General features: G+C 35.3%; 1 protein-coding gene across 1 annotated transcript; it reads left to right on the top strand.

Moving 5' to 3' along the window:
• Positions 1–10,035: 10,035 nt before the first annotated feature.
• LOC140772549 (peptidyl serine alpha-galactosyltransferase) lies at positions 10,036–19,262 on the top strand. The gene is made up of 8 exons (XM_073114675.1): positions 10,036–10,625; positions 11,265–11,435; positions 12,681–12,924; positions 13,041–13,241; positions 13,370–13,842; positions 15,327–15,491; positions 15,587–15,830; positions 18,144–19,262. The coding sequence occupies exons 1-8, from the start codon at positions 10,327–10,329 to the stop codon at positions 18,804–18,806; spliced, it is 2,460 nt and encodes an 819-aa protein (XP_072970776.1). The 5' UTR covers positions 10,036–10,326; the 3' UTR covers positions 18,807–19,262.
• The last annotated feature ends 294 nt before the right edge of the window (positions 19,263–19,556 follow it).

The following is a 19,556-nucleotide window of genomic DNA, read 5'->3' as shown; positions in this document are numbered from 1 at the left end:
TCTTCTCCACTCTTCACCAACCACAACACACCTAACTACACTAACCGCCACTCTCTCTCTCTCTCTCTCTCCTCTATTTAAATAATCTTCTTCCCTCCTCTCTTCTCCGGCAAACACTCTCCAATCACCACCACCCTCCGCTATCAGCCATGCACATCATGGCACAAGCCCGACCTCTCTTTCTCGTCACCACCGTCCTCCTTACCATCGCCGCCGCCGCCTCTGCCCAAACGCCATTGACGACGCCGATGTCGGACGACTACGGTTACGTCGAAGGACGGACGATTGTATACGATCCTCAAATGCTAGATAATCCTTTCTATAACCTCTCCGACTACGGATCTGCCGGAGCCGATCCCGGACCGGTTTCCTATTTCAACCCCAAACCCAAACCCGAAGCCAAGCACGAACCTAAACCGACCAAATCCAACCTTAAGAACGAGACCGAAGCTGACAGCCCCAGTCCCGCGCCTTCCTCCGGGGGTGAGGAAGGCACGCCAAGCCTGGCCCCTGAATTCGTTGCTGCACTGGAGGATATCGACGCACTTGACATGTTAACTAATTCCACTGACGTCGGGCCACCGGGATCGGACTACGGTAGCGCCTCCTCTGCCGAGGTGCCGTCGATGGCCGCCGCCGTTGTCGCCGCCGTCGGCTACTTGCTCTTCTGAGCTACTTCTTCTCAGTGAATGGATTCTTATTGGGTCATGGCTCAGAAAAGTAATATTAGATCGTATTCCATATAATGGAACTCAAATTGAATAATCTCTAGTTTTGTCTCCATATGAAGATCAGACAAGCAGTACTTATTTTTAAATTTCTTTTTCTTTTTTTTAAAATGAATTTTTTTGGATTTTATAAGAACATTAATTTGGATGGAGATTATCTTGACTACCAAGATGTCTTTTAGGGATTTTTTTTGATAATTGTGGCGGAAAATTTGCAAAACTTTATAATTGCTACTTAATTTGTTATTTATTGTGCTCCTTCGAAAATATCATTATGTCATCAGTTAAATCTAATTAATCATAATTAAAACTAAATTTAGATTAATAAAAGACTAATTTACCTTATATAAAATGGTTTGGAAAGATATCTAACATTACCAATATAAGATTTACAAAAGTTGGAGTTAATTTTATACATGCTAAGTTACTTCTTCTTCTTTTTTTATTGAATAAATGAGTTACTTTTTATTGCCCCATTAATAACATCACTTCTTAAATATGTTCTCCTCTATGAAAATATTGGGTATTTATTGAAAGCACTCTATCTTTTATTTTATTTTCATTCATACCATATCATATAAATATTTATTATTTCACCCTATATTTCACTTAAAATACTTTAATATCATGTTATTAGTTTTTTTTAATGGTCAGTTACTATATAGATGAGCTAAAATAACTATAGATGCAAATTGATATTAATATTCTTGAATACATTTTTTAGCATAAGATAAAAATAAATTATAAAAATTATATTTGAAAGTCAAATGAGGGATATTTTAAGCATTTTTTTTTTCATCTTCAAAAGTAATATATCATTCTCTATTTTATTAGCTGTTGTTAGAGTAAACTAAGATTAAATTGAGTAAGTTCTCTCTTAACTATGATCCCCGGTACCACTTATACCTAAGGGTATAATCGAATAGTAAGAAAATCATATCCATATATTTTTCTCAAATGCAGATCTAAATATGGATACTAAATATGATTACCATATCTACTAAACACCATTACAGATATGGATTGGATCAGATATCAAACATATCCATATTTATTTTCTAAATGAATAGGAACTTGTGATATAATTAATGATCCAGGGATAATCAGTAATATATGTTAAAACTATATTAGAGATTTACATATAAGTATTAAAAAAAAATTACATTATGGGAGCTTTTAGATAACACCCTTACATTTTTATCATTTTTTTTTATTAACATCTCGGCTTTGAGGCTTTTGTAATTTTATCCTTTTTTTTTTCTCCTTTTCAACATATTACAGTCAGTTTTTTATGAACTTTTTCCCTTGCAAAAGAAGCCTTTAATTTCCAAATAAATGATTTAGGACTAGGGGTGTAAACGAGCCGAGCTTGATCGAGCCTGGCTCTAATCAAGCTTGAATTGAAATTAATTTCGAGCCTGTCTTTGTGATCAAGCTTGAATTGAAATAATTTCAATCCGAGCCAATTTCGAGCTTAAACGAGCTGCTTAATTAGCAATTTCAAGTCTTATCAATTTCAAACCATTTTCGAGCCTGAGCAAGCTTGAATTAATTTAGGCTTAAATTAAGCTTGAAATAAAACCTAATTCAACTATAAAGATATAAATATTATCAAAATATAAATTACAAGCAATAAAGATAAATGAGTTAGAAAACTATAAGCTACTAAAATATAAATTACAAACAATAAAGATAATCGTGTCAGAAAATAATAGCCGAAATTCTAAATGGGTGAAAGAGTTTGACCTGATGGTTCATATTAGTTTGATATTACTCATATAATATATATATATATATATTCGAGCCTTATTTGAGCCGACTCGATTGAGCCGGCTCGGGATCAAGCTTGGCTCGAATTTAATTTCGAGCCTAGCTTTAATGATCAAGCTCGGCTCAGCCTATTTTTGAGCCGAGCTTGATCGAGCATTATCGAGTTGAGCTCGAGCCAGCTCGATTATTTTGACAACCCTATTTAGAACCTTCCACAGTTTGATTTTGATCGGTATCATTTTTCTTGAAGTCGAAGCTTTTCTTGGAGCATGATGTATAGGGCAATTATAATTCCTATAACCCTTATTGGTGAGATTGTCTTTAGGTTAAACACTAAAAAAAAATAGTACCTTATCTTTCTACAATTATTCTTCCTTGGAAACACATTTGGATATAAGTTTATTTATACTCTAGGATTTATTTTGGGTGTTGTAAGCTGTCTTAATTTGGCTAAACTCGAGAGACAAACAGTTAAAAAGTATAGTATAAAAGTCCTTAATTTTGGTTTGAACATGAATCATCTTAAAAGTATACTCTCTAATCCTATTAGCATCTGCATATTTCATGCTCGTCAGATCATACAATAGTTTTTCAGCTTCAACTTTATTAGATGTAAGATATTTATTTCCTACAAGAATAAAGAATTCTTTGGCATTATTGGCCACAAGCAAGTACTCATAAGATGTTGGAAAATAGAGTTTTTTCATTAAGATCATGCTTAACCTATTGATTTTTCCCATTTGTATAATGATCAATGTGTTTAGGATCGAGAGTTATTAGTAGTAGTTTAGGAGATTCCTTTCATGCAAGGTTAAATCAGTATCTTGTTTCCATCTTTTATAGTTGGAACTAGTTAGTCTCAATTGTAAGAGTATCTTCAAGGGAAGGCTCTATAATTGGAGCAGAAAGGTTTTAAATATAGAGCTAAGAGCCCGGTGCACTCCAATACACCGGGCTCTATATTTATATTTAATTAATATAATTTTTATACTTATATATTATATTTTAAATCACTTAATGTTATTAATTTTTAATAAAAAATATATGGTTAGAAAACTCTTATTGATATCTTTATAATAAGACTAATATTTAATAGTTTCAGAAATAATTTTATTATTTGTTTAATTAAAAACATCGAAATTATATTACATGAAATAAAAATAAAACATTTAGAATAACTTAAATAATTTAATATTAAACTCATTTTAAAAATCTCAATGAAAGTATTCTAATGGTATTATTTTAATTAAAAATTAATTAGCAAAACTAATTATATATTCAGTTTAATTAATTAGATTATTTAATAAAGGATATAGAAAGAATTTAAATTTTTGAATTAAACTTTTATAGGGCAAAATTGGTATTTTCAAAAGTTAAATAATATCGAAGCTAAGCTCTAAATTTTTATATGAGGCTCCATATTTAAAGCTCCACTATAGCGGTTCCAAATTTGGAGTCCTATTTGGGGCTCGATTGGAGCTCCAAATTTGGAGTTTTGGAGTTCGGTTGAAGATGCTCTAACAATTTTACTATTCTTAGCAAATGAAAATATGTAAAATAACAAAAATATGTATCATATTAGCAACTTAATCAAAAAAATATATGCTTTAAACAAAATAAAATATATTTATCTAGAGAGAGTCCACTACATCATTGTAAATTTTCCTTTCAGCTGAGAATGCAACATACAGTAAATCCTGTCTTCATGAGACTGATCTATGAAAATATAACTAATTGTCGAAGACTCTATCCAACTTTAGGCCGATAGACTCATCTAGATTAGCACATTTCTGAATTCAATCTTCATAATTATTCTAAAATTACAATACATAATAACCTCCTATAGATAGATAATTATATGCCATAAACCCAGACATTTTTCCGACAACCATTTATTTGCCCAAAAACAAGAATATGCATACTAATATAGTTGGTATGCTCACGATCAATCAAAGCACATTTAAGATCACTCATACATGACAGCATTCAAAATTTAATAGCAATAATATTTACAATAATTACATAATTTAGATATTAAATAAAAAAACAATCACTTGTTAATAACTAGCAAAAGCTTAGCTAGACATAGCATTGGTTAATAACTAGCAGATTGGTATTAATCGAATGTCTTAGGCTTAATCGAACAGGCATTACAGATTTAAAATAATAGGTATAGCATATTTGAATGTCCCGAGATCAATTTTTGTTCTTGGTTTTCTAGATTCGTATTTAAATTAATTAATGGAAATCTAATTTTATAAAATTCTAGCATGTATTAGAAGAGAATAAATTTGGATAGAAATTGGAAATGAGAGAAATTGAGAGAGACCGATAGGAATACGAGAAATAGGTAGAAATGTCACGGTAAAAATTTTTAGGCTTAGGTTTGGATGGGAAGAGAGAAATATAAGAATGAGAATGAGGAAAAAAGTAACTTTTCCTCTATATCTCTTTGCCATCTCTAGCCCTAGCAAAGCAATCTACAAGGGTTGGGATTTTCTTCTCCCCTCCATCGAGAGTTTTCTCTAGTTGTTGGTCCCCTCTCCCCTCTTCCTAGCCTCGGTTGGGAGGATGGGAGAGGTATTTTTCTCTTTATGACAAGGTATTTCTTCCCTCCTCCTTCCCCTCCTTCCACTCTTTCCTTTTTCCTTCTCTTTTTCTTCTTCCTCCTCCTCCTCTCTTCTCTCTTCATTATTTCTTCTCCCTCTTTTCTTCTTCTTTCTCTCTCCCTTCCTTGTTTTGCTTGACTAAGGTTGTCACTATTAGGGTCACCATAACCATAGTTGTTGAGGTCATAGTCATTGCGGACGAGGTCACTACAACCATGGCCATCTAGGTCACGGTCCCCTTTCTTCCTCCTCCCCTCATTCTCTTCCCATTTCTTTCTCTCATTTTATTTCCTCTTTTCTCCACTTTTGTACCATCTCTTTGTCCGTCGCTGCCACCTCCACTACCGCCTGATGCTACTTTCATCCCTATTTCCTCGCTAGCAAGGGTGATAACTATGGTTGGTGATTGCCAAGTCACATAGTTTCTTTGGTGGTGGTTATTTTACTTTTTGTAGGTTGTAGCTACATCACTTCAGGATCTGTTCAAGATTGAAAAGAAGCTTAAGCTAGTTGGCCTACTATGATTGAATGTGTTGAATGCGTTTTATTCAAATTTTGTGTGCTCTTAGAGATTGATGCTTATTTTTTTTGTAGTGCCAATCGAGGAGCTCTTCAAAATATCTCCTCTTTTCTTTGTGTATCAAGCTTGTAAAAGATGATTAGATTTAATGAAATTATCGGTATATATGGACCTTCTTTTAAAATACAAGAAAAGAGAATGAGGAAAAAAGTTCAGAGATTGAGAGAAGTGAGAATGATAGCTATTAGGAGAGGAAAATGTTAGGAGAAGAAAGGGAGAGTGAGATGATTAACAAAGATCATGAGTTAGGGAGGAAGTATAAATAAACTAGATATTAGTCATTATGTTCATTTTAGGAATAATTTTTTTCTTATTTTAAAATACGACTCCTTATTTTAGAATAATAATTAAATATTATAATAACATCATTTTAGAATATAAACATTATTCATCATCTTATTCCGAATTACATGTGAACGTAAGAATAATTATTCATAAAATAAAAAATTTATTTTAAAAATAATAAAAAGGAATATATATTTTAAAATTAACCTTATTTCTAAAGTAATATTTTCTTTAAGAGGTCTAATTGTAGTGATACTAGATCATAATTCAGGAGATCAAGGTGCAATGTAACCTCTAATTAACTCAATGTATTTTTAAGGCACTTTAGTATCCTTACCATAGGTATGAATGATAATAAAAATAAAACACATGCGTTTTGGTAATTTTCCATTAAAAAATATATTTTTCCCTTGGTTTAAAAACTAATGAAAATCTAATTAAATGCACGTATAACATGTTTTTAAGTGCAATTAATCTCCTCTTTGCATGCATGCATGCCTATTCCTACTTTGGTATGTACGTAGTTTTATATCTTCCCTTCTTTTGTGGGACAACAACAGACGGTCGTGGGATATCAACTGTTTTTAACCAAAATTAACAATCGCCATTCTCCACCATTGCCTCCTCCCTCCCTATATAAACGCATCCACCCCCTTCTCCTCCTCTTCCATCCTCTCTCACCTCCGTTTTAATCTCCCTCTCTCTCTCTCTAAAATTTCCTCGTCACCTCCACCATGGCCGGAGCCCGGCCCTTCCTCATCGCCGCCACCGTCGTCGTCCTCCTAGCCGTCCTCGCCGCCGCGTCGGCCGACGACTCCGACTCGAGCATCCTGACGCCGGTTGCGATGACGCCGGTGTCGGACTACGGATCGGCCGAAGTGCCGTCGGCCGATTACTTGGACACCGACGACGCTGCGCCTGCTGGAGCCCCGCTCGGGACCACCGCGACCAAGCCCGAGGACGACACCGGCGCCGCCGGATACTCGCCACCGCCCTCCGGGAACGGTGCTTCTCCCGTCGGGGCAACCACCGCGGCAGCCGTCGCCGCCGCCGCTGCCGCCGCGGGCATCTTCGTCTTCTGATCGTTAGCTCTTAGAGGGTGTTGTGAGAGGGTCTATTCTTGATCTTCTTAATTAATATGCTTGGAAATGCGTGGAGCTCTCTTTGTTGTATCTCCAATGGAGACTATGTACGTGAACTGTTCATTCATATTCTAGTATTGTTTTGGACTTCCCCGAGATGAGGATGAGGTGAGAATTTAAGACAGATCTCTCATGTGAATGTTTCCCTTTGTCTCAAGGGTCAACATAGAAAGTAATGTCTGATCATTATCAACTAACTATTTTATATCTATTTGACTTAATTATTTCACATTTGAATAATGAAATGTTTGATGGAGAGAGAAACTATCTTAGTTGTTCAATCTTTAGATAGCTAAGGTTGCAAATATATATCTTCCCACTTTCTCTCTTGGACTCCTGGGGCTGCCATTTGTTAAAATCGTTTCAAACTTCGTTTCTTTGTATGAAAACTCATGCAGGATAGATTGCCTTCCAATGATAGAAATCCATTAATGGAGATTGGCTACGTCGAGATCACCAAAGAGCAAAATACTTTGTATTCTATTATATATCGAAGAGCAGAAATACTTTTAGATCTTAAGGGCTCCGAGCACTCTATTTATTTATATATCGGATGTGGAGGGATATGTTATTATGACCCTGGATTATTTTTAGGTTAATCTAAAGAAAAGCAACACCTGGAAAGCCTCTTCCTCTCTTATCTCCTCATTTTTGAAACTTTTATTCTTTAAATCATGTTCTTCGTGAAGCAAATCAAGATGCCAATTGGATTTAGTTATACTCTTATTTTGAGCTTCGACTTTTTAATTAATTTTTTACTTGGACACGGCTGTCTTATAACGAAATTATTGTTTACACCGTAACATATTTTCACTATTTATAAATCATGCCCTATAATTTAACAAATATTTATAAAAAAATTCTACTATTAGATCCGTTAGCCAAATTTAACCACAGCCCTACGTTAACCTAACTATATTAAAAAGATTATAAAATATCCTCAGCTAAGTTATACTTACCCAATATATACTATGGGTGTTTTAGTTATTTATTTATTTTTTAAATTTTATGGAATATTCCCATTTGCCCTAATAGTTTTAGTTCAAGTTTAACGTACAGTGTTTTTCACATATATTGGTTAAATTATATAGCTCGACTTTTAAATAGTAAAAATATAAGGCATAAACTATAATTTTACTAAAATGCAGTGTTATATGTAAATTTCCTTAAAAATATAAAAAAAAAATCTCCTCTCCACATAGTTAGATAGGAGCCTCCTACACTAAGACACCCTTTTCTAGGATATAATTTGTACCAAAAATCTATCATTTCTTGCCTATATCACTTTTTTTTTCTGACCAAATATGCATTCTATTGTAGGGAAAGAGAGAAATAGTTTGCATTGCATCAAATATAGGTAACAAGTAATAATTCATCCTATTATGGACTTAAAATTCTCTCTGTATATATATCTGCAATTTTTAATTTTAGGCTGCATAAATTCGCACTATAATATATCTATACTAAAGTCTAAGAAAGAATGTGTCTATATATATATATATATAGTTAATACGTTAATATGGTATTAGAGCAAGAGGTATCAAATTTATAACTCAATTTGATATACATTTTTTTTTATAGAAAAGGTATATATTATTTTAAAAGGAGATATATTATTTGTCAATTACCTAAGAGTTTAAGATTTTAGGACAATTAAGCATGGATCTAATATAATTATGTAAATAAACTAAAATTTTTGAGGTTCCTTGGGCTTTATGTCTAGGCCCAAGAATGGCCCTCAACATGTTGGTAATTTTTATATGATGGAAGATCATCCACTATATGATTGCAATACCAGAGAATAAGTCTTTTTAAGTTTAAAAATAAATGCAGAACTTGATTTTAAAAGTCAAATGAAATGTAATTTTAGTTTTTTCTACTTTTTAAAATAATAAAATATTCTTTATTAATGATTGTTAGGGTAAAATTAAACTATGTTTGTGACATTTAAAGTAAAATGTAGGGTTGAATAATAAATATCCATAGATGATGTTTACGATGAGATTTTTATAAATTACATCCTATATTTTATCTATTTTATGATTTGCATCCCGTCTTTAGGGATTTTATAATGCGACCCCTTATTTTTCCTATAATGTTTATTTAATACCCTCAGTCAATTTAACCTAACCATAATCAAACTGAATGATACCAGAAAGAGAATATTATGTTATAATCCACTATGTAATTTATAATATTTTCAAATTACCCTTGCACTTATCTCTAATTTTATTCATAACTTGAACATCCATATTTGTTACTTTTTTTCAAACCATGGAGAACATCATATAAATACCAAGTCAATCTTAGAGCTTCCAAATTCCAAGCTATGGAGATCTTAGAGCTTCCCAAACGCCAAACCGATTGTTGCTTGCGACTTCAAAGATGGGGAGGGAGATGAAGAAAATTTAGAGAAAGATGGAGAAAAATAGGTAAAGTTGGGGGACGCTTCTAAGGCTTATACCTGGTAGGGATTTTGAGGAATTATCGTGGGTTGTGGGTTTTGATATAATTTTGTGAGATAAAGTTTAGTTATAGATAAGAAGATTTAAATTTTGTGGGGTTAAGGTTTAGTTTGGAGAAGATGGATTTTGTGGGGATTTAGGTTATGTCAAAAACTTTTAAGGGTATTTTAGTAATATTTGAACTAGAGTCACATAAACTATATAACATTATTAATGTTAGTTAGCTAAAGTAACATTAGGATGTTAAATAGACATTATAGAGAAAATGAGGGGTCGTATTATAAAATCTCCATAGACGAGATGTGAATCACAAAATAGGCAGAATATAGGGTGTGATTCGTAAAAATTACTTACAATGATATCAGGGTATTTTTAATTCTAAATATATTTTTAAAATTAAAAAGACCATTGTGCTTAGTAAAATCAAGACCGTAATATGATAGAACTTCTCACACGAGTCACATCAATCAAACGCTAAAAAAAAAAAGGCCTAGAGGGAGACAAATGATAGTAATCCAAATCTAGAAATGCCCAGTAGAAGTCAAATGCGCGAAGGGATGCGATTGGCAATTCCTCCTGGTGCAATATACAGGAAAGGGTACGATTCAGGGAGGGAGTCTTGGGATCTCGTTCGACATTTGCCCATTTTCTTTTATCCCGTGACAAGATCTGTCGCTGACGACGCGTTCGATAAAAGTCCTCAGAGGCCATGAAGTTTGGATTTCTGGCTTGAAACCCATCTCAATTATGATGGCAAGAATTGGGTTTTTTCTGATGTTGTTGCTAATTGTCTTGGCGGCGGCGGCGACGGTGGAGGAGCAGAAGGCGCCGTGGAGGATCCACACGTTGTTCTCGGTGGAATGCCAGGATTACTTCGATTGGCAAACAGTGGGGCTGGTTCATAGCTACCGCAAGGCGCGGCAGCCGGGGCCCATCACCCGCCTCCTTAGCTGCACCGACGAGGAGCGCCGCCATTATCGGGGGATGGACCTCGCTCCCACCTTCGAGGTCCCTTCCATGAGCCGCCACCCCCGGACAGGAGATTGGTAAATTCTCATTGTTTGGTTGGTATTTGTTTGTTGCATTGAGTTTATCTGTCTTTGGATTGTGAACATTTTGAGATTACACGGTATGACGTTCAAAATTAGAGCTTGTTAGAGTTCAGTTGGTAATAAAGTTTGCCTTTTGAGATGAAATTCCGAGAATTGAGTCAAACAAGATAACACATGTGACTTGCTGAATAGGTATGCAAGTTGACTTTGTTGGGTTCCACTTAGTTTGATGGTTCTCAAGGTAAAGGATGTTCTACATTTGTGTTAAATATTGGACGACTTGCTCCTTCTTTATTGGGAAAGGTATGTGAGGCTTGTTTCCTGTGCTATAAAATGAAGTAAGATGCTAGTCTATGTGGACTGCTAAGTCTTGCTCATATTGCTGTGGTATCTCTTGAATTCTCTTATTTGGGTGGGGGAGAGGAAGTATTCGGAGGCCAATGAAGCCATTAAATCTTAGTATCTCACAAAATGAATAACATAAAATTTTCTTTATCTTTCATTCTTCATAGGTATGTTCTGAAATTTTCTTTAACTACAATGTTATAACATTGCCAATATTCTAGTATCTGGAGAGAGCGAAAAATTTGTGGATTGATTATCACTTTCTTCTCCCTATCTTCTTATTCTCAGGTACCCTGCTATTAATAAACCTGCAGGTGTTGTCCATTGGCTAAAGCATAGTAAAGATGCTAAAAATGTTGACTGGGTTGTAATTTTAGATGCTGATATGATTATTCGAGGTCCAATAATTCCTTGGGAACTTGGCGCAGAAAAAGGCCGACCTGTTGCTGCATTCTATGGGTATTGATATTCCCTGATAAGTTTTTTTTTTTTTTCCTGGTTTAGCTAAACCATGGAAAAGGATAAGACTTTGATTCCTTTGTTCTTTCTTAAATTTATTACAAGTTACAAGTTTATAAGTTTATAACTGCATCTAAGCTTATTAAGTCTAGGAAGATGAATGCTATGGTTTGTATGCAACTTCAGCTTTAATCGATTCTTGAGTGCAACTGTTCTTTTCCTTCTTTTTCTCCTGATTATATCATAAAATAATTTATTCATGCATTTATAACTAAATATTTAGTATTCTTTTGCACACCTATCCCTCAAAGAATGCTATTTTGCATATATTCTGCTGAAATTATTACAATGGTACATTTGCCCTTCTAGATGGATATGTCATCCATTCATATGTACAGAATATAGATGGAGGTTTGGAAATTTAGAGGAATATGCATGAATTCTGAGTGGAAACATATACAATCGTTGAAGTATAGGAAGATTGCCAAGGCGTCAAGTACTGCACTGGACCACTTCTATCACTAGCTTGGGTTCTCTGCACCTATTATGAAGTTGCATTGTGTTCAACATTTTCACAGTATAAGGAAGTAAAGTGGATAGATTACAAAATCAATTGTATAATTGTGAGTCTAGATTCTAAAATATATATATAACTTTTAATCTGAAATTTGATCGGGCTTTACATTGTTTTAGGGGATCCATAGACATGTGGAGTTTTGTTTCATAAGAATAAGTGGCAAGTTAAAGCTTTCAAATATTGTATAGTTCATGATTGGAATTCTACAGAATCATATTAATAAATTCCTTCAGAAATAGTTTTTGCAATAATTTGAAAATCATAATCATCCCAGCATGTACAAGATGAATTATATCTTGTTTCATATAATAAAATTTCAAAGTTGGATGTCATAACCAATCAAGGTTAGACTTTGAAATAGAACATTTATCATAGTTCTCATCAGCTGGATTAATGGTAATGTGGATTGGATCAAACTGGCTTTCCTGCTTTGAAATAAGGACCCCCTTATAAGCACTTGTGGTTTTGGTATTTCTTAAAAGTAAAGATTGTCATGCTGTGGCACGTATATTGTCAGCCATAGATTTGATTCCTCTATGTTGAAGTCACTGAAAGTTTTGTTTATTTTATTACTTTTAATATACACTAAGCTACTATCTACTATTTGAGTATTTTCTGTTATTGACCCTTTTCCAATATTTATCCAGTTTATGTGTTCTTTGATTTAGATACTTAAGGGGCTGTAATAATATACTTGCACGTCTGCACACAAGGCATCCAGAATTATGTGACAAGGTTGGTGGACTTCTAGCTATGCATATTGATGACTTGAGGGCTTTGGCACCATTGTGGCTTTCAAAGACAGAGGAAGTCCGAGAAGATCGGGCCCATTGGGGAACAAATATTACTGGTGACATTTATGGCCAGGGTTGGATAAGTGAGATGTATGGATACTCATTTGGTGCAGCTGAAGTAAGCAGAATTAGTGTTCTCCAATAAATTCTGTAGCTGCTTTGTACTTTTGCCTCATTATGACAATATGTTTTCTTTGACAATTTCCTTTGTGTTCATCGTATTATCTTCAACAGGCAGGCCTTCGCCACAAGATAAATGATGACTTGATGTTATATCCAGGTTATATTCCAAGAGTGCATGCCGAGCCTATTCTCCTGCACTATGGTTTGCCATTTAAAGTTGGGAACTGGTCTTTTAGTAAATTAGACCATCATGAAGATAGCATTGCCTATGATTGCAATCGTCTTTTCCCTGCACCACCATTTCCTAGAGAGGTAAAAAGGCACAGTTAATCATGTTGCAACATTTAATCTGTCTGTTGAACTTTCCCCAGTAGATAGTCAGGTACTCGGATGTACTACAAAACACCATAATATGATTTCTGGTTGTTTTGGGTATGCAGGTCGAGATGATGGAAGTTGATCGAAATGCACGGCGAGGCTTATTTCTAAGCTTAGAATGCATTAACACTTTGAATGAAGGACTTCTGTTACATCACGCATCAATGGGGTGTCCCAAACCACAGTGGTCAAAATACTTGAGTTTTTTGAAAAGTAGGAGATTTTCAGAGCTTACCAAGCCAAAATACCTAAAACCTCATCAGATGGGTGATCAACTGTCTAAGGAAAAAATGATCTCTGATGAATCAGAAAAGGCGCATCCTAAAATACACACTCTTTTTTCAACAGAATGTTCAACATATTTTGATTGGCAAACAGTTGGGCTTATGCATAGCTTTCATTTAAGCGGCCAACCTGGTAATATTACACGGCTGCTTAGTTGTACTGATGAAGACTTGAAGAAATACAAGGGCCATGATCTTGCCCCCACACATTATGTTCCATCAATGACCGAACATCCACTGACTGGAGACTGGTAATCTATCTTTAGCTCAATTTATATATTTTGGCCAGAAATAGTTTGTCCTGTGCATCCTTTTGTGCGTGTAATACTGTAATGCATCCATCTAATATGAATACTCTAGCTTCATGTTGACCTTCCCATTAACATATTTTTTGAAGATAAAGGTTGGACGAGTTTGTGGATCAAATATAACTCCTTACCATTATAAGACTATATTCACTTTCGCTGCACTGTCATAGTTCATGGCTTGATATGTACATATAGACATGTATCGTGTATACATCCATGTATTCCTAATATACATACAATTCCTTTCTGAAAGACAGTCTAACATAGATATAGGGACAGTGCGGATGTATATATATGATACACACACATGTGCATGTGTGTGTTAGATTCAATAAGTTGGATTTTGACCTTACATCCTCTATACATTTTGGTGCTTTATGCTTTTTGTATGGTGCCCCATTTTGTCCACACTCCATAGGCTGCATGGGAATTGAGTCCTAAGCATGGATGGTTGTGCCGATTAGCACGGGGTGTGCCGGTCGGTACTTGCCATGCTGGCGGCATACCAGCATGTGGCACGAGGGGTGTTGCACGGCTCCCCTCCTAATAGCTTCGCCATCGACCTCATCGTCATCGCTGTCGCCACTCGCCTTTGCCATCGCCGTGGCCGCTCACCTTCGTCGTTGCTGTCGCCGTCGCCCAAGCTCGCGTCAGGTGCCCTAGCCAGAGAGAGAGAGAGAGAGAGAGAGAGAGAGAGAGAGAGAGAGAGAGAGAGAGAGAGGGGGGGGTTTATCGATTAAAACTTAAGTTGTGGATTCAGATTCTCTCTCTATCTATCTCTTTTTTTTTCCTCCCTCGGGCTAGGGCACCCGACGCGAGCTCGGGTAATGGCGAGGTGAAGGTGAAGGTGTTACCTTTTTCTCTCATTTTCTTACAGCACGATCGACAAATGCCGCGGCACGTGCTATGCCGGCCAGCGGTTGGCATGGTCTGTGCCTGTGGCATACGGCCATCGTTGGTCCTAAGGTTGTAGATAGATGATCTCACTTGTTTCCCTTATAGGGGCTCAAAAGTTAATTCTGAGTTTGTTCCATTTGGACAGTTGGCAATTAACTTCTTAATTTTTTAATTCCCTCTAGTCATTTGACATTAAGTTGTTCCCTCCAGACACGTACTTTTGATTTTACTCAATGCAAGGGAGTACTTGGACGATTTCTTCTATATCTTACTTTGTCTCTTCTCAGTCAATTCCTGCTGCAGTTATCCTAAGCTATATCTCTACTTGTATTATGTGCGTTATATTAGTTAAAAATTCATGAAGTTATCCTTAAGTTCTGTGGATGTTCAAATCAACAAACTTTAACAATCAAACATAATGGTTAACACTTGTTTGGTCATGAACATATGCTGTGAGGGAAAATATACATACATGCATACATACATATATATATATATATATATATATATAATTTATTTCTTCTTGTTAGGTACCCAGCTATCAATAAGCCAGCAGCAGTTCTCCATTGGCTTAACCATGTGCGGACTGATGCAGAGTTCATAGTTATTCTGGATGCTGACATGATAATGAGAGGTCCCATTACACCATGGGATTATGGTGCAAAACGTGGCCATCCAGTTTCAACTCCCTATGAGTGAGTGCGTCACATTGATAGAGATAAACAATTAAACATAACATGTCACTAAACTGTTTATATGTTCTCATGGAATTGTCCTTTCCATGTCTCAGATACCTTATCGGTTGCGATAATGTTCTTGCAAAGATTCATACTCGCAATCCTGCAGCGTGTGACAAGGTTGGTGGTGTCATCATCATGCACATAGATGATCTACGGAAGTTTGCCTTACTGTGGCTGCACAAGACAGAGGAGGTTCGGGCTGACAAAGCTCACTATGCAACGAATATTACTGGGGATATATATGGAGCTGGTTGGATAAGTGAGATGTATGGTTACTCATTTGGTGCAGCTGAGGTATGTTTCATTTTTCATTATAAATACTGCATTTTATTTTTCCCTTTTAAATTTGAAGAGGTCCCATCTAGTTTACATCTGAATTCATCATGAACATGATTATGACTTCTTGCTTGCCCTTATACCAGAGATGTCTACCCTCGAAGAACTTATTAGCAATAGCCCTCTAGACTTATCACCGATTCTTCAATCTTGTAAAACTTCTATAACAATAACCATCCCATCTGCTGCATGGAACATCTGAATTAGCAGGTTTAGTTTGTCCTTTAGCTTCCTTGATATTTCTTCTTGATGACAGTCTACTTGAACAAACATTAATAGTTGTAATTCTATATTTTTCCTATCTCTTCCCTAGAACCTCTCATTTAAAATTAGTTCTCAAGTAATGAATGAAATTGTTCATTAACTGCTTCATCTTTGAAATGGTTTTCCTCTAATGGAGGTGCATATTGTGATGATATCATGATAACCTATTTATTGCCTTATTGGTAAGCCAGTTTGTAGTTTTTGTACAATATATGGATAGATATGATAGCTGAGACATGAACCTTGTCAAAAGGGGGACACAATGGGTGGGGAGAGATAATAAAAAAAATTTACACCTATATAATTGTTGTCTGTAGATACACAGTCAACAATAGTATGGTTTAGGAGTTGATTTTTTGGATTTAGGTTTTATATCATATTACAAGTAGCGTACTTATAGCATGCTTATCTTTTGTTTAACTTTTTCTGATAAAAGATAATGAAGCATCTCTTACTTATTAAGAAAGAATGGAAGCAGGGATTTAAACGAGCTGAGCTTGAGTGAGCTGAATAGGCTCAGCTTGGCTTGACTTGAAATAGCTGGAAGCTAATATCGACCACTGCTCGAGCCGGCAAATAGCCGGATTAAGATTGGCTCGATTGGCTCAAATGTCAATTTTGAATAGGCTCAATCAGCTTGGATTACAAAAATCCAGCTTGAGTGACCCACTTCTCTGTTCCAGCAACTGCCAGGAAGCTCTAAATCTAATAAGAACATTGTGAGAATTGTGGGACAGAACTTCTGATATGGGACTAAACAGAAAATCAAATATAATAGAAGAAGAAACTAAAAGCAGTTGCACTACTATGAATTCGAAAATTGAACCCTTCAGCACCTTAAAAAGTGCTCTACCAACTTCGCTAGAGGATGCAGAGTGAGAAATAAACAACTATATATATATATAATGCTTTACACTATTACTAAGGCATATGTTCAAGCTAAACTGAGCTGAGCTCGAGTGAAATTCAGCTCATTTAGCAAGTGAGTGAGCTCAAATCATACTGCAAAGTGCAAAAAAGTATTACATACAAGAAATAAGTTAAGCAGTATCCTTTTGTTAATTTGATTTCTGCTGTAGTACCATGTCCAAGTTTTGTCATTTATGTCTGTCTTAGTTTCTATAATTAGACCCAATATTTATATCTTCCTCTTTGCTCTGCAATATTAGATTTGGAAATCTCTCTTCAAGTTACCCTTTTCATGATCATATTGGCAATGCTTCACAAAATAAATACTGTACGCCCTTTTTCCTTAAAGGGCTAATACTGACATATATCTAAACTGTATCCACATCTTTCAAATTTTTTTATATTTCAAAGAAGTATATTGTCTATATCCATGTTGTAATAGGTTGAGGAACAATAGTTACCCAGTACAGATACACACAAGGATATTGGGCATATATATTTCATAGATTCACTGTAACCTTCACATAGGATCATCTTGAATAAACTGTACTGTAAAGTGATAGATTATTATGATATTATTTACACATAAGAAATGAGACTAAATTCCTTGACATCAAACTATTTGTAAGCTCAGTTTACACCCTTTTGTATCGCACACTGATCTGCATACATGTTTCCCCTCTGTTTCTGTGCGCATGTGTACCAAAATTATCTTAAATATTTTGTAAAAGATTTCACATATTGTTAGTTATTGAATACACCTAGAGATTTTCAAAAGCTCATCCTGAGGTGACATAAAGTGGGAGGACTTGAAGGTCACAATCTTGAACCTATGTAGAATCCAAAGACAGACTATGGGGTACCTCCTTGAACAATGCATTCATTTGTATTATTCATTGCATATGAGTACTCTCAGGAATCAGGATAAAACATATTGTTTTTTTCTGTTATAATCCTATCTTAAAAGTTCAAAGGACCCATACAGCAAACTCCAATTAATGACGGAACAAGGCTTTGCTGCTGTTTTTATAGTTGAATGTTGTCTCAAAACCAATTTAGATCTTCTGAATGACATTCTCCAATGTTCTCCACATGCAGTTGAATCTCAGTCACATCATAAAGAGGGACATACTGATATATCCAGGGTATGTCCCTGAACCTGGAGCCAGTTACAAGGTGTTCCATTATGGTCTGAGGTTTTCCGTTGGTAACTGGAGCTTCGACAAGGCTGATTGGAGAGACACTGACATAGTTAACACATGCTGGGCTAAGTTTCCTGAACCACCTGATCCATCTACTGTCTCCACAGATGACGAAAACAGTCGGAAGAGGGATCTCCTAAGTATTGAATGTGCAAAAACTTTGAATGAAGCTCTATATCTACATCATCAGCAGAGGAACTGCCCAACTCATTTTGAAAAAGGTGCAGGAACATTTATGTCAATAGATGAAAGGAACAGTGAGAACTTGCATGTCACAAGGAAAATCCCTATTTCCAGTTTTGCATCTAATGTGTCATCATTTCCTCGATCAAGCCGAGTGTTCAGGTCCTTGAGGTTTCAGATTGTTGCACTTTGGGCTCTTCTAGTGTTAGGCTTCCTGATTGTGATCTCCATGGGCCTCTCTAGCAATAAAGGAGAGGGTTCAAGAGCAAAGTCTAGTAGAAGTAAGAGAACACACACTAGAGTTCTACCTACCAGTGGAAACAACAAATTATATGATAAGGATGATTATGATATTGATATAGCTTCGAAAGCTTGAAATATTGTAAACATTATCTTTTCACATGTGCAATTTTCTCATGCCGACCGAGTGCCGGATATTGTAAATGACGCAGGTGGCTGACGGTTAAATGGACCAACAAGTTCAAGAAGGTGAAAGGATCTCTAAGGTGGAATAATATTAACTTCATCATAGATGCCCTTCTCAGAAGTTTGTTTGGTGGATGGTTGATGACTTGAATATCATTGTCATACATGATGTCTCTAATCCTTTTTGGAGGAAATTGATCCCTTTGGAAGTTATTATATCATTGAGGTATCTCCACTTCTCGTCAATCCATAGAACTTTTTACAGATGTAATCAAGCTGACCGTGCTCTCTTATTATATTGAGAATTTTGTTGTTTTGTGAGAAATGGGAGCATAGTGCATACTCCTCTTGTTGGCTTGATTCTACAAAGTTCTATCTTATTATCAAGAGTGGCTTTTTGACCAAAGCTAGGTCTCCTCACAAACTTATTTACCCAATAGATCCATCTTTCAGACTAATTACTTAAAAAAGATCTAGTTGCTGACATGTCAACTGCAAATAAATAGGTCCAATAGAAAAATGTTGAACTCTTTTAACTTTTGCTGATCTTTTTTAAGTGTACTATTACAAATATAAAATATTATTCTTATCAGTGAGAAATATAAATATATGGAGATTTGACTTGTATTTATCTTATCTAAATTTAAATTTAATATTTTTCTTAGTTTAACCAATTGTAATATGATAAACTTCTCCTGTT

The sequence above is a fragment of the Typha angustifolia genome, chromosome 12, assembly GCF_048772165.1.
Source record: "Typha angustifolia cultivar Huaian chromosome 12, ASM4877216v1, whole genome shotgun sequence".
Taxonomy (NCBI): Eukaryota; Viridiplantae; Streptophyta; class Magnoliopsida; order Poales; family Typhaceae; genus Typha; species Typha angustifolia.
The sequence above is the reverse complement of the archived record's forward strand: the minus strand, read 5'-3'. Positions and strand labels throughout refer to the sequence as shown.